This window comes from Oncorhynchus clarkii, chromosome 11 (genome assembly GCF_045791955.1).
Source record: "Oncorhynchus clarkii lewisi isolate Uvic-CL-2024 chromosome 11, UVic_Ocla_1.0, whole genome shotgun sequence".
Lineage (NCBI taxonomy): Eukaryota > Metazoa > Chordata > Actinopteri > Salmoniformes > Salmonidae > Oncorhynchus > Oncorhynchus clarkii.
Genome location: NC_092157.1, coordinates 17,359,166 through 17,370,816, shown reverse-complemented (window position 1 = coordinate 17,370,816; position 11,651 = coordinate 17,359,166). Strand labels below are relative to the sequence as shown.

Genomic DNA, 11,651 nt, shown 5'->3' with positions numbered 1-11,651 from the left:
TAAAGACAGCCCTTCTGAAAGCATTTCACACCGCAGTCTGCTGAATTTGCAAGATACATTTTCATGCATTCTGATTTCGACACAAATTAAAATGTTAAACTGAGTCGCCCATGGATTGATTTTTGTCTCATTTGAGTTCGCCGTAGACAAGACATTTTGACCGTTGTGGTGTAAGGATGAAGCTGGTTAGTTTTAGAAAACTCAGAGTAGATCCAGCTTGCTTCGTAGGATACTCAGGTGTAGCTAACTATCGTTATCCTCCCAGACAAACATGACAATACATGCACTAGGAGGAGTTGGCTGAAGCACACAGAACTGGACCAGTACGCTACCTCCATATAGCCAGAGGAGTAGAGATGACTGGTTTTACCACCGGTCCGGACGAAGGAAATCAGTTGTCTGGATAAAATGGAGACGCCCCTGCAATTTAGATCTGTCGGGGGGCTTTATTCAATCTGTATCGCTGAAGTTCAGCGGAGACTGCATTCACGGCAAACGCTACATATTGCCTCAAACTACCTTTTAATTTCTATCGCGTAGAGCGCTGAAGTGTTGGATCCACTGAACTAGTGCCCCACCCCTAGCCTCTTCCCCCACGGGGTCTTGTAAAATCCCTGGTATGGGGTTAGGGTTTCATAGGGGATTGGACCTGTAACCCCCTGTATCATTACTGAAATGAGGAAACCATTTGTATAGTGTGGTTAATTTTACAAATGTGTGCTAAATAAAGGTTTCTCTAGTGGTCTTGTCACTGGCTGGGTTGTTACTTACACCAAGATGTGGTGTGAATTGTCATTATAAACTGGGTGGTTTGAGCTCTGAATGCTGATTGGCTGGCAGCCGTATACACGGGTATGACCAAACAGTTCTACTGCTCTAATTACGTTGGTAACCAGTTTATACTAGCAATGAGGCACGTCGGGAGTTTGTTGTATATGGCCAATATACCACGGCTAAGGGCTGTCCTGCTTATTAACTCCCATATACCACACCCCCTCGTGGCTTATTGCTTAATTATAGCACTGTAGTCTATACCGCTCGTTTAACGCGACTCTGAAAAGTTGTTTGTGCAAAATGACTCATTACTGAAGTGGTTTTAAAATGCATATAAGGTTTTGGTTGTCAGTGGTTCAAAAAAAAAAACAATTGGACACCTTAATTTTCTCATTTTATTCTGGATCACTTTGAACAATACTCCCTGTAAAGACAGTAAAAATCAGCACCTTGGAAATCAGACAGTAGTGGTCCCGGCTAGACAACTGGAGGAAACGTTACACAACAGTCAATATATAATTTGTATAGAGCAGTTTCCCTATTCCTTGACAGAAGCACCGCTGTTCTATGTAGTAGGCCTATATTTCTATGAACATTCTGTAATGTCCAATCCCACTGGACGCCAGCTGGCTCTACAACTCAGGAAGTATACATCCTAAACAGATGGGTGAGATACTTGTCCTCGAGCTGCTGTATCTGCTGGTTTTCCAGTCAGACCGATTTAGACCTGGTGTAAGCTGTGACATTGAATCAATGGATCTCCCAAGAACCAGAGTTCCCCACCCCTCTACTAACATGAGCAACAAACTACTTAAAGGAGATCGGCTCCTGACTTCCATCTAAACACAACCGTCAGTCATCTAGATCTGTCTGTAGGTCTTTACAGAGCCCTCTCTCAGTTGCTGGTAAAAGTTGACAAAGTTAGTTGTAAAAACAGGAGATAAATCGGAGCAGTTCATCCCACTGCAGGTGAAGACGTGAACATTACTTAACATTATTCAAGGCTGGTTGTATTGGTTCAAGTCTGCAGTATTCACAAGCACCAGGCATCACTAGATTATAGTAGCAGTGAGGTCTTCCCGGGACTACAAACATGGAAGCTTTCATCATCATGCATTAACCAGATTGAGGATACATCTTTATCAATAAATCAACACTTAAGGGCTCTAATCAAGTGACTATTCAGTGTTCTAACGACGAGATTCAAGGCACAGCAGAAGTGGATACCTGGGGGCATTTACAAAACATCACACCGTCTTAGTTAGCACCATCTAGAATAGAGATTGTATCAAAGCATGCCTCAGGTGGTCAATGGTCATCAAATGTTCAAAACTTGAAGAAATTAAAGACAGAATATAGTTTTAGGAATAAACCAGAAGTCAGAGGAAAAAAACAAAACAGGTAGTGCTGCTGGTCAACATGCATCGTACACTGTCACCTCAGATATCAGGCTAGTCTCAAAACAATGTTCGGGCGTTCAAGAGTGGGTCTGAGACTAAGGGGTTTAGACACTGGCTAGGGGAGGGGGAAAAGTCAGTCAGATGTTTTTAACCTGCATTTAGTCTAGCTGGTGGTCAGGGGCTAAGTAAAATGTTCAACAACCACTTGTTATGGTTGAGTCAATGTGTCCATGGATTTGGATCAAGTATAAAAAGCGTAACAGAGCTAAAGAGATCCCCGCAGTGGATTTATTAAGACCTGTTTATGTGTTAGTTAGCTGTAAATGGAGGAAAGACCGTTCTAGTGACCATAGCAATGAGTCCTACATAACTCGGAACAGGAAGATTTGTTGGTAGGAAAACTATTCAAAGTGGGGAAAAAAAGGTCTAAACTTCCCAGAATTCTTGAAGCACCCCAGGATTCCGACAATGAGTCGTTTGTGTTTCCTGAAGAGAAGAGCGTGCGTGCGTGTGTAAGGCCTTTGATCTAGAGGTAGAAGAGGGGATCATGGCATCTCCGATTCCCGCTCGATGCCGACGTACTTCAGAGCATCTGCTTGACTGTACCTGAGAGATAAGACAAGTTAGCTACAGACATCAAATCAACCACAAAGTGAGTATGCGTACGTATAAGTGTGTCAATGAGACCAAACAAGGAGCCAGTTTTAGACACCCTCCTCACAGGGTATTCAGATTGAAATGCTGCAGACAGGCTGGTTAGTAACCCGTATATACTGACCGGTAGTCAAAGAAGAGCTCTTCTCCAGTCTGGATGGTTCTCTTAGCAAAGATCCCTATCCTGTGGTCCCCATTCACCATCATCACTGCAGAGATAGGAGACTGTTAGCACAACACAGAGGTCTTATCGGTGAAACTCTACATCAGTAACGTCTGTTGGTCCCATCTGCCGGGGTATTAGGTTATACACAACTGGCTGGATCAGCTGACATACTATACATCTAGTGGTTTAAACAGTACCGTAGCACACCTAGTCTGATCCTCTCTGGAAACAGTCACCCAAAATCAACTAATGAAAGGGATTATGGTATTGTCTGACCTTTTGCATAGCAGTTGGGGTGGACGGAATGGTTGGCGAAACGAATCTTGTTTCCTTTCCTAGTAGCATCCACTACAAAATCTGGGGTGGAGAGAGAAAGAATTAGCTTTCCCTCCCACTTAGCTTATCAAAAACAGTATTTCAATACTTCTGTATGCGTGTGTTTTACCGTTGTTGAGGTTGAAGAGGAAGCTACACATGTATTTGTCGTAGACCTTCCCTCTGCGATCCGCCTCATCTTGGGAGATTATCTACAAGGAGGGGAGAGAAAAACACGGAGAACAAAATAATTATTTTCCACAGGCTTGTACATTACACACGAGTCAAACAAAACCATCACCCTGACAGACACAGGGCCAAGCCTCACCTCCCCACAGTACTCAGAGATGAACTCATTCTTCTGAACTGGCTCTTTGATGAAGATGCCCCAGCCTGCTACATCAGACGGAGCTAGGAGCAGGTGCTGAGAGGGGGGGGGGGGGATCACAAGAGTGAGCTACTGATATCAAGTGTGTGTGTGTGTGTGTGTGTGTGTGTGTGTGTACCTTCTTGGCTCCCCTCTGTATGGAGCAGTTTTTACAGGAGACGTTCTTGCTGTCCCAGTGTTCAGCGGCTCCGCAGGTCAGACACAGGTCAGGGTCACACTCTCTGACCGCCAGGTAACACGGACACTGTTTAGTGTTACACTGGGCCTTACACCTACAGCCTGGGAAACGGTTCTGACCTACCCACACACAGAGAGAGAGAGACGATTCGAGAGTGTGGACTGGTTTGCACTGTAATTATGGATCAAAATAAACTATTAAAACATTTCCTCACACTCTGAGCTGCACTGGCAGAACTTCTCACAGAAGTTCTGAGCAGTGACACAGGGACAGGAGGAGTCACAGGGCTGGCGGGGGTGGTCACATGGCTGGTAGTTATACACGTGGTTGGACGAACCATCTACAGGGGTAGGGGTCAAGCACAGGTCAGCGCTATCACACAAAGATAAAAACTGATAAATGAATCACAATGATAAAAAAAAACACATTCAATCACATTCTAAGATTGAGTGAGGCTGTAATGTCAGGAGAGTTCTAGAGACAATCGTCACCTTTCTTCAGTTGGATCTTCCTGCAGTGAGTGGCCCACAACCTAAAAAAGGAGATTGTGAGTAGTCTTTTCCGTGGAAGTTGACAACCAGAGCTGACTATGTCCTGCAGTCAGCCCATTACTGCACCCTGAAGTAGTCTGTCCATATTTGGGCATGGCGTACCTGTGTTTCCTCTTCTTCTTGCGAGGGGGCGTGTCTTCGTCCTCGGCCGGAGCGCGAGCGATGATACTAGACTCCTTCACTCTGAACTCATATACCTAGAGACACACCCATTACCAGACAATATACAAAATGTCTTTCCATAAAACCTGCCAGGTAAAGAGGAAGTCATGGGAGAGAAAGCCAGAGAAATGCATAGGTGCTGTGGTGATAAAAACAGACCTGTCTGCAGGTCTTGGTTCCTATGAGCCGTGCTATAGCGCAGTAGTTGTCGTAGTAGGTGCCGATGAGAACCCTAAAGAGTGAAGCCTCGGCTCCGCTCCAATCAACAACCTGAGGGTCACACGTCAGCTTCAACTTCACTGGAGTCTGGCACCGTGAGTTACCCTCTGGATTACATAAAAGGCAATGGTTAGTGTGTGGGTGTGTGCATAGGACTGGGTATGGTGTTTGGCTGGCGCACCTGTGTATGTACCTGAACTGCTGGTGGTCTCGTCCTTCTTGTCATCATCATCATCATCATCATCATCGTCGTCTTTCCCCTCCTGCTCGCTGTCCGTGTCTTTGGTGTCGGTGGAGACTGTTGGTGTACTGGGCCGGCTGTTGCCGATGGGTCGTCCCCGGCGACGGCTCACTGGGCGTTTGGAAGGGGTCTTGGACCTCTCGGTTGCCATGCCGTCAGGATACTCCCTCACCAATCCATCCTAAACAACCACCACAGAACAACAGTCAGAACTGAAGGTGTCTGAGTGTGTGTCTGAGTGTGTGTCTGAGTGTACTTGCCTGCACCAGGTACATGTAGCACTCGTCACCACAGGGTTTACTGTCCACCAGATTCTCCATGTTCTTACGCTTATAGGTGTTAGGAGTCGCATGGAAGGCTGGAGAGAGAGATACAAAGACGAGAGAGATGAGGGGTCATAGTGAAGTCAGAGTGTTGGTGCAGAACAGTCCAAATGTGGTGAGAGAGAGTGTGTGTGTCTGTGTCCGTACACTCACGGTGCAGGAAGCAGTCGTATTTGAAGCAGCGTCGGCAGAAGAGTGTGTGGAAGGAGTGTAGACTCTGTTCCCTCTGAACGGAGCGAGCGTTGGGACCGTCCATGTTAGGAGTACACTCTGGAGGCAACGCACCAGGCAACTGGGGCTCTGTCAGCTCCTTGTACCTGATCACACACACACCATTAGATCTGAGGCAGGACAGGAATATGTTCTACTGACACACACAGGCTGATACAATAATCGTATTATCGTGTAACCAACAATTATGGACAATAACTGAGCTAAACGAATGATCGTCATAATAATTTTAGTAATGGGGGTATTCAACTATATTTTCAAGTAGATATAGTTGACCCAATAGCAGTTTTTTTTCTCTTTTTTACATCAAGAGGGTAAAGTTGGTAATGGTTTTACAACCAGAATGGCACAGTTGAGAGAAGGTTCATTTCCAAAAGCGCCAAACATTAGTTTGAGAGACAGGGTACCATAAAAGCTGTGTTGTATTAGGTATGACAAACCTCATTTGCAAATATGCATTATGTACAGTACAAGCTCAGAAATAAAAATCAATCATTACAATGACAATTAATTGTTACTCCAAACTCCATCATCACTGCCCTAATACACACACACTTTATATGACACACACAGAGGGGTAGTTACTTTTCTCGAAGTTCCTCTGTTGAGCCCTTATCAGGGAACATTGAGGAGATGGCTTCAAAGATCTTATCAGACGGAAACTTCTTAGAGCTGTCACTGCTGCCTTGGCCTGCAAGCAGAGGACAAAGGGGTTACACACACAATTTCTACCAACAGTCACTGCGTCAGCCCACACAGGAGAGCGTAAGGAGAGATAGAAATCTGAAAGGACAAGGACCTAGGGAAGGGAACTAGGGGAGAGATCTGTGAGATAAAGGTTTAAGGGAATGGTTTTGGGATAGGGCCCATATCTATTCTCAGTTGGATGATAGCAGTGGCCGTCTGTCTTACTGTCAGTGTTGATCAGGGGTTCCTTTCGGGGGTCCTCGGCCAGGTGGTCCTTCGCCTCACAGAGCTCCATCTTCTCAAGCTTAAACTCCTGCTCTTCTTCATCATCATCCTCATCATCGTTGTCACTGTACTGGGTCAGGGCACCCACCAGCTCCACAAAGATCTCATCGTTGATGAAGCCGCACTCTGGAAACACAGACAGTCATTTAACATGAACACACACAACACATCCAAAAACACAAGACAAGATATTATCAAATATTTGTGTGTGTGTGCGCAAGCGTGCATGTCTTACCCCTGTCTCCGTGAACTTTGCCATCGTAGTTCTTGATGAGTTCTTCTATGAAGGTTCCGTCTTGGTCCAGAATCTCGTCTCCCATGTAAGGGATGTTGTGGAGAACTGTTTCGTCTTCTACCTACAAGGCAGACCAGGTGTGTCAGGACAACTCCATTATAGTCTGTGACGTCACTATCATCAAGTCGGTACTAGACTACGGCATCGGGTTGGATAACTGTGGTTCTAGTGCACGTGTCAGAACAAGCTTAGTAATGCGTGTTTACAATGAAGTTCTGCTGTAGCAGTGTGTTTACCATGAAGTTCTGCTGTAGCAGTGTGTTTACCATGAAGTTCTGCTGTAGCAATGTGTTTACCATGAAGTTCTGCTGTAGCAGCGTGTTTACCATGAAGTTCTGCTGTAGCAGCGTGTTTACCATGAAGTTCTGCTGTAGCAGTGTGTTTACCATGAAGTTCTGCTGTAGCAGCGTGTTTACCATGAAGTTCTGCTGTAGCAGCGTGTTTACCATGAAGTTCTGCTGTAGCAGTGTGTTTACCATGAAGTTCTGCTGTAGCAGTGTGTTTACCATGAAGTTCTGCTGTAGCAGTGTGTTTACCATGAAGTTCTGCTGTAGCAGTGTGTGCGTGTTTACCATGAAGTTCTGCTGTAGCGGGGACCAGGAGTACATGACAGGGACAGAGGCTACAGCGTTGAGCGTCTTCAGAGGTATCACCTGTTTGGAGAACTCAGAGAAACCACTGTCCACTGTGCACTGTAGGAGACAAGACCACACACACACACACACACACTAGAGGACTCAGACAAGCCTCCACTGGAAAGTGAAGTGTAAAAAGTCCTAAATGGTGAAAAACAGTAAACTGGTAACGTAGATTTTCAATATCTCTGGAAAGGTGTGTGTTGTTTGTGAAACATGCGCTGACCTCTCTGGTCCCTCGTAAGGAGCTAACAGATGTCATGATGTGAACGGGCTGGATCCTTCTGGTCTTCCACTCAGCGTTCAGGATGTCTGTCCGCTCCAGGATCCTCTGACGGTTAGAGTTAAACATACTCTGGGGGGAGAGACACTGTCAGAAACCTGTGTGTGTGTGTGTGTGTGTGAGATATATCTGTAATGTTTGTTTGTGTATATGTACCTTGACCTCATCAGCCCGTCTGAAACGTTTGAGTTGGCGTAGCCTCATGTACTCAGACTTCACCCTTCTCCTCCAACACACTGGTCCCTTCTCAGACCGCTTCCCTGTCAGCACCATGGTCAACCTGGAACACACACACACAGAGCTTTAGAACCATGCACAGTACAAGAGTAAAGGCAAAGAGCTATGGTTCTGGACTAACGGCTAAGAGTTGACATGAAAACACACAACTGAGCTTTGGACCCCATAGCTGGTCATGGAACATGTTGATAAGGGTGCATGCACAGTCTCTTCAGAGTCAACGGCTGTTTCAGTTTCAATTCCCACCTCTACTCCCTTTCTACAGCTGCAATGAGACAGTCATGCCAGGCCAGTTCATAGTTATGCAAATAAGGGGAAACACCCCCAAACTAATTTCTGGTTGCATGTTTCAAATTCATTGTCCATTTACTTGGGGTAAAACATAAATCACAAATCAGTCTTTGCTGGCTTCCATTACACATGCTCAGTCCCAACTAAACACAGTATTGAAGCCTCCATAATAACATCCGCGTCTCTCTGCTCGATAAGGCCTGGAGAAACGGATGCTGGAGAGGGCCCTAGTTCGAAGTCATTGGCAACAGAAATCAAATTAGAGTTGTGCGTCTGCTACGTGACTGCTGTCTAGAATAGGATGATCTTTAATGTCCCCAAGGGGAAATTGTCTTACTAACAGAGTACTGATGTATACAAAATCGACACTGTACATTACACACTCAGGTTTTTTTTCTGCATAGAGTTTTTTCCAGCCTCCTATGTCCAAACAGTACAATTATATATATTTTATAATTTGGGGGATGGAAAAATGTTTTAGTGTAAAATTAAAATGACTAAAACCAGATATAATCGCAGTTGTAAAAGAGAACATGTTCTCAACTTGCCTACCTGCTTAAATAAAGGTTAAATAAAAATAAAATAAAAACGTAAAAACTAAAGTACATAGAAAAGATAATGGACCTATATATTTTTTACAAGATAATCTTTGAGATCTAACAATCACCAAAATAAACACTAGTCAGTCAAATTCCCCAAATGATGCATTCAGAAGTATTTTTGTCATGGCATGGGGCACCCATTGATTTGTTATAATGTTTGAGTCACTCAGATAGCATAAGCCATGGTGAAATGTGTAGAATTGAAGGAAATCAACTTTGAAATGGCAACATGTTCTCAGCCCCATGGCACGAAATTAGCTTTAAAACAGCACCTTTTTCCTCTTAGCAAAATGTGTAGAATTGCAGGACATGAGCTTTAAAACAGCTACATTTTGTCACTGTAGCCAACAGGAGGGCCTCTAACATTTTAAGTCAGTGACTGCACCATTGGCCAAGCCCATGGTCCCACCCCCACCACCATTTTCACCCAGAAAAACCCTGCAGACTAAACATAATAAAAACATTGCATTGTCTGTGATTGTTCAAAACAACTTACTGATCACATACTGCTAGAAAGAACACTGACTATAGCTCTGACTAGAGGAACTAGAATGTATCCTTTTCTTAATCTGCACTGATATTGTGCATCTGTCCTGCCTGGGTGGGTCTAACCCAATGGATCCCCTACCTTAAGGAAATACAGTATCCAGTGCTGCCATGAAAATCTGTTATCTTATCACACCAGTCACCACACTGGATGCTCATGTTTAGGGCTTTGCCACGCATAGAGGAAAGGAGTAAGACTTACTGTAGAATTACACATCACTGAAAAGTATTTGTCAAATGTTTGTGTTCAACAGTTCAATACAAACATGTTCATATGTTAGATTGAAGGGCTCAATACTCAAAGATGGAGGGGACAATTAACAGTATTATAATTAAAAGGTAATAGAGAACAATAGTAAATGCGTCTCTTTTTGAAGGCACTAACTACTCCATGGTTCGTTGAACAAAGTCTTTCAGCTATTTTTTTGGATAAACGCCCAAAATAAGGCCTGTGTCTGTGGTAAACACAGGTTAGGAGATCTTATACGTTTTGTTCTATGAGACAATCTTCATCAGCTAACATCACTTTGTGATTTTTGAAGCATTTATGTAATACTTAAATATATATAACGCAAATAAAGACTTTATAAAGGTAATGTTAACTGATTGATATTACCATTATAGAACTAAACGTATAAGATCTCATAAGCCCGTGTTAATGTCAGACCTTATTATCGGCGTTTATTCAAAAACCCTATTCCTTCCTCATAGAAATGTCTAAACGAACCAGAGGTAAATCATTTCCGGTTTTTAGGACTACAAGCTGGCGAGTTCTATTCTGTACTAGACTAGTGCCATATTACTGGTATGTAGTGGCAAGTGGCTGAATAGCGCCCCTATTGGAAATATGAAGAACAACAAGTTATCAGAGTCGGGAAGGCTTTCACCTTTCGCTCTCAACTGCCTCGAGTGACACACATTGGAGCCTAATTCTGTCATTGTCATTGCTGTCATGTCAAATGTGGCAATTTTTTTTGATAGAATTGTAGCGAACACTAGCTAGCGGTTCTCGAGATAACTGACGTTAGTATCATGCACATTTACCAATTCAGATGTTAGCTAGCTAAAATGTCCATTTCAAACCATCCTGACAAATAATTCGATTTAGCTAGCTAACTAATGTTAAAAGGATGAATGACACCGCTACACAGTTCAATAAAGTTCAATGTTGGGAGTAAACGTGTAAACCTGGTACGATTTGAAGTGAAGAAAGGAAAACCCTTCCGCGCCTCCACCGCAGACAAACACTCCAGTTAATTTGCAAGGTGAAGTAACGTTACACAACTATCATCTTGCCACATTCATTGGCTGGCTAACTTATTGGCATAATTTACAAAGATAACTTCCAGATCAAACAAGTGCATAAATGTATCAATTCTAACATTAACCTTCCATACCTGGCTAGCCGGTTAGCTAGCAAGCTAACTAGCGACCAAGACAGAGATAGCTAACGTTACATATGTGGCTATTATTTATTTTTTCAGAGGAAAGAAGAATTATATATTTTGACAGCATTTCCTACCTGCAGAGGGGGGTCAGTCCTCATTCAATGAAATGACTCGGGATCTATCCGATACGCACCAAGCGAGAATCTTTCGTTGATCGGGATTGGATTACTAACGTTACTATGTTTTGTTGGCTAGCTTGTTAGCACCGAGAGAAAAGGGGGAGTCGATTCACCTCGCGCGTCCTCTAGCTAACGAACGCCGGCTTGCTACGCTTCTTTCTGGTATGTACTTCCCAATGGAAATAACACGGATAGTTTGATGCGGAATTAACGTCTTGTAAAATATTAGGTTTTACTGAACAGTTTCTCAATTTCTATATTTCCGCCTCAGCAACTATTCAAACGTCTCTCTCCGTCTCTTTCACTCACATTCGCCGCCCACTCGGGCCACTGCAGCTTCAACGAGCGCCAAACATACGGGCCAATCACCGCCGCCGATATTCAAGATTCTCACTACGGTGCATTGCGATGGGTCGGATTGTATCAGGGAGCTGGCCAATGATAGGCCGCGCTACAACGGGGCCCCGGAATGGGGGACATGTGGAGAAGTTTCCTTTGTTCTCTTGGTTATCAACGATACAAATGCCTAGCAAAGATGTAGATGCGAAGTGTTTACTCTATTACCTGGTGCCACATGTATGTGCAACTATTTACAATTACGACTCCTCATCATGGTAATAT

The 11,651-nt window shown here is 43.9% G+C and overlaps 1 protein-coding gene across 2 annotated transcripts; it reads right to left on the bottom strand.

Moving 5' to 3' along the window:
- Window positions 1-1,155: 1,155 nt before the first annotated feature.
- On the bottom strand, window positions 1,156-11,388 carry LOC139420307 (enhancer of zeste 2 polycomb repressive complex 2 subunit). 2 transcript variants are annotated; one of them, XM_071170252.1, is made up of 20 exons: window positions 10,986-11,388; window positions 7,944-8,067; window positions 7,731-7,859; window positions 7,442-7,561; window positions 6,810-6,930; window positions 6,515-6,700; window positions 6,188-6,293; window positions 5,519-5,688; window positions 5,309-5,406; window positions 5,001-5,229; window positions 4,748-4,914; window positions 4,529-4,623; window positions 4,367-4,407; window positions 4,090-4,215; window positions 3,816-3,994; window positions 3,638-3,733; window positions 3,440-3,521; window positions 3,271-3,351; window positions 2,953-3,037; window positions 1,156-2,780 (listed from the first exon to the last, which is right to left on the bottom strand). In XM_071170252.1, the coding sequence occupies exons 2-20, from the start codon at window positions 8,058-8,060 to the stop codon at window positions 2,720-2,722; spliced, it is 2,289 nt and encodes a 762-aa protein (XP_071026353.1). In that variant the 5' UTR covers window positions 8,061-8,067; window positions 10,986-11,388; the 3' UTR covers window positions 1,156-2,719. The 2 variants fall into 2 exon arrangements, with proteins under 2 accessions (XP_071026353.1, XP_071026355.1); XM_071170254.1 differs by having other exon boundaries at window positions 5,525-5,688; window positions 10,986-11,380.
- Window positions 11,389-11,651: the final 263 nt, after the last annotated feature.

Excerpts from the sequence above, each read along its gene's own strand:
- LOC139420307 (XM_071170252.1), bottom strand. The coding sequence starts at position 8,060 with ATGGTGCTGACAGGGAAGCGGTCTGAGAAGGGACCAGTGTGTTGGAGG. Across the intron at positions 5,689-6,187 it reads ACAGAGGAACTTCGAGAAAA|GTACAAGGAGCTGACAGAGC; the intron begins GTAACTACCCCT and ends GTGTGTGATCAG. Across the intron at positions 3,522-3,637 it reads TCTCTGAGTACTGTGGGGAG|ATAATCTCCCAAGATGAGGC; the intron begins GTGAGGCTTGGC and ends CCCTCCTTGTAG.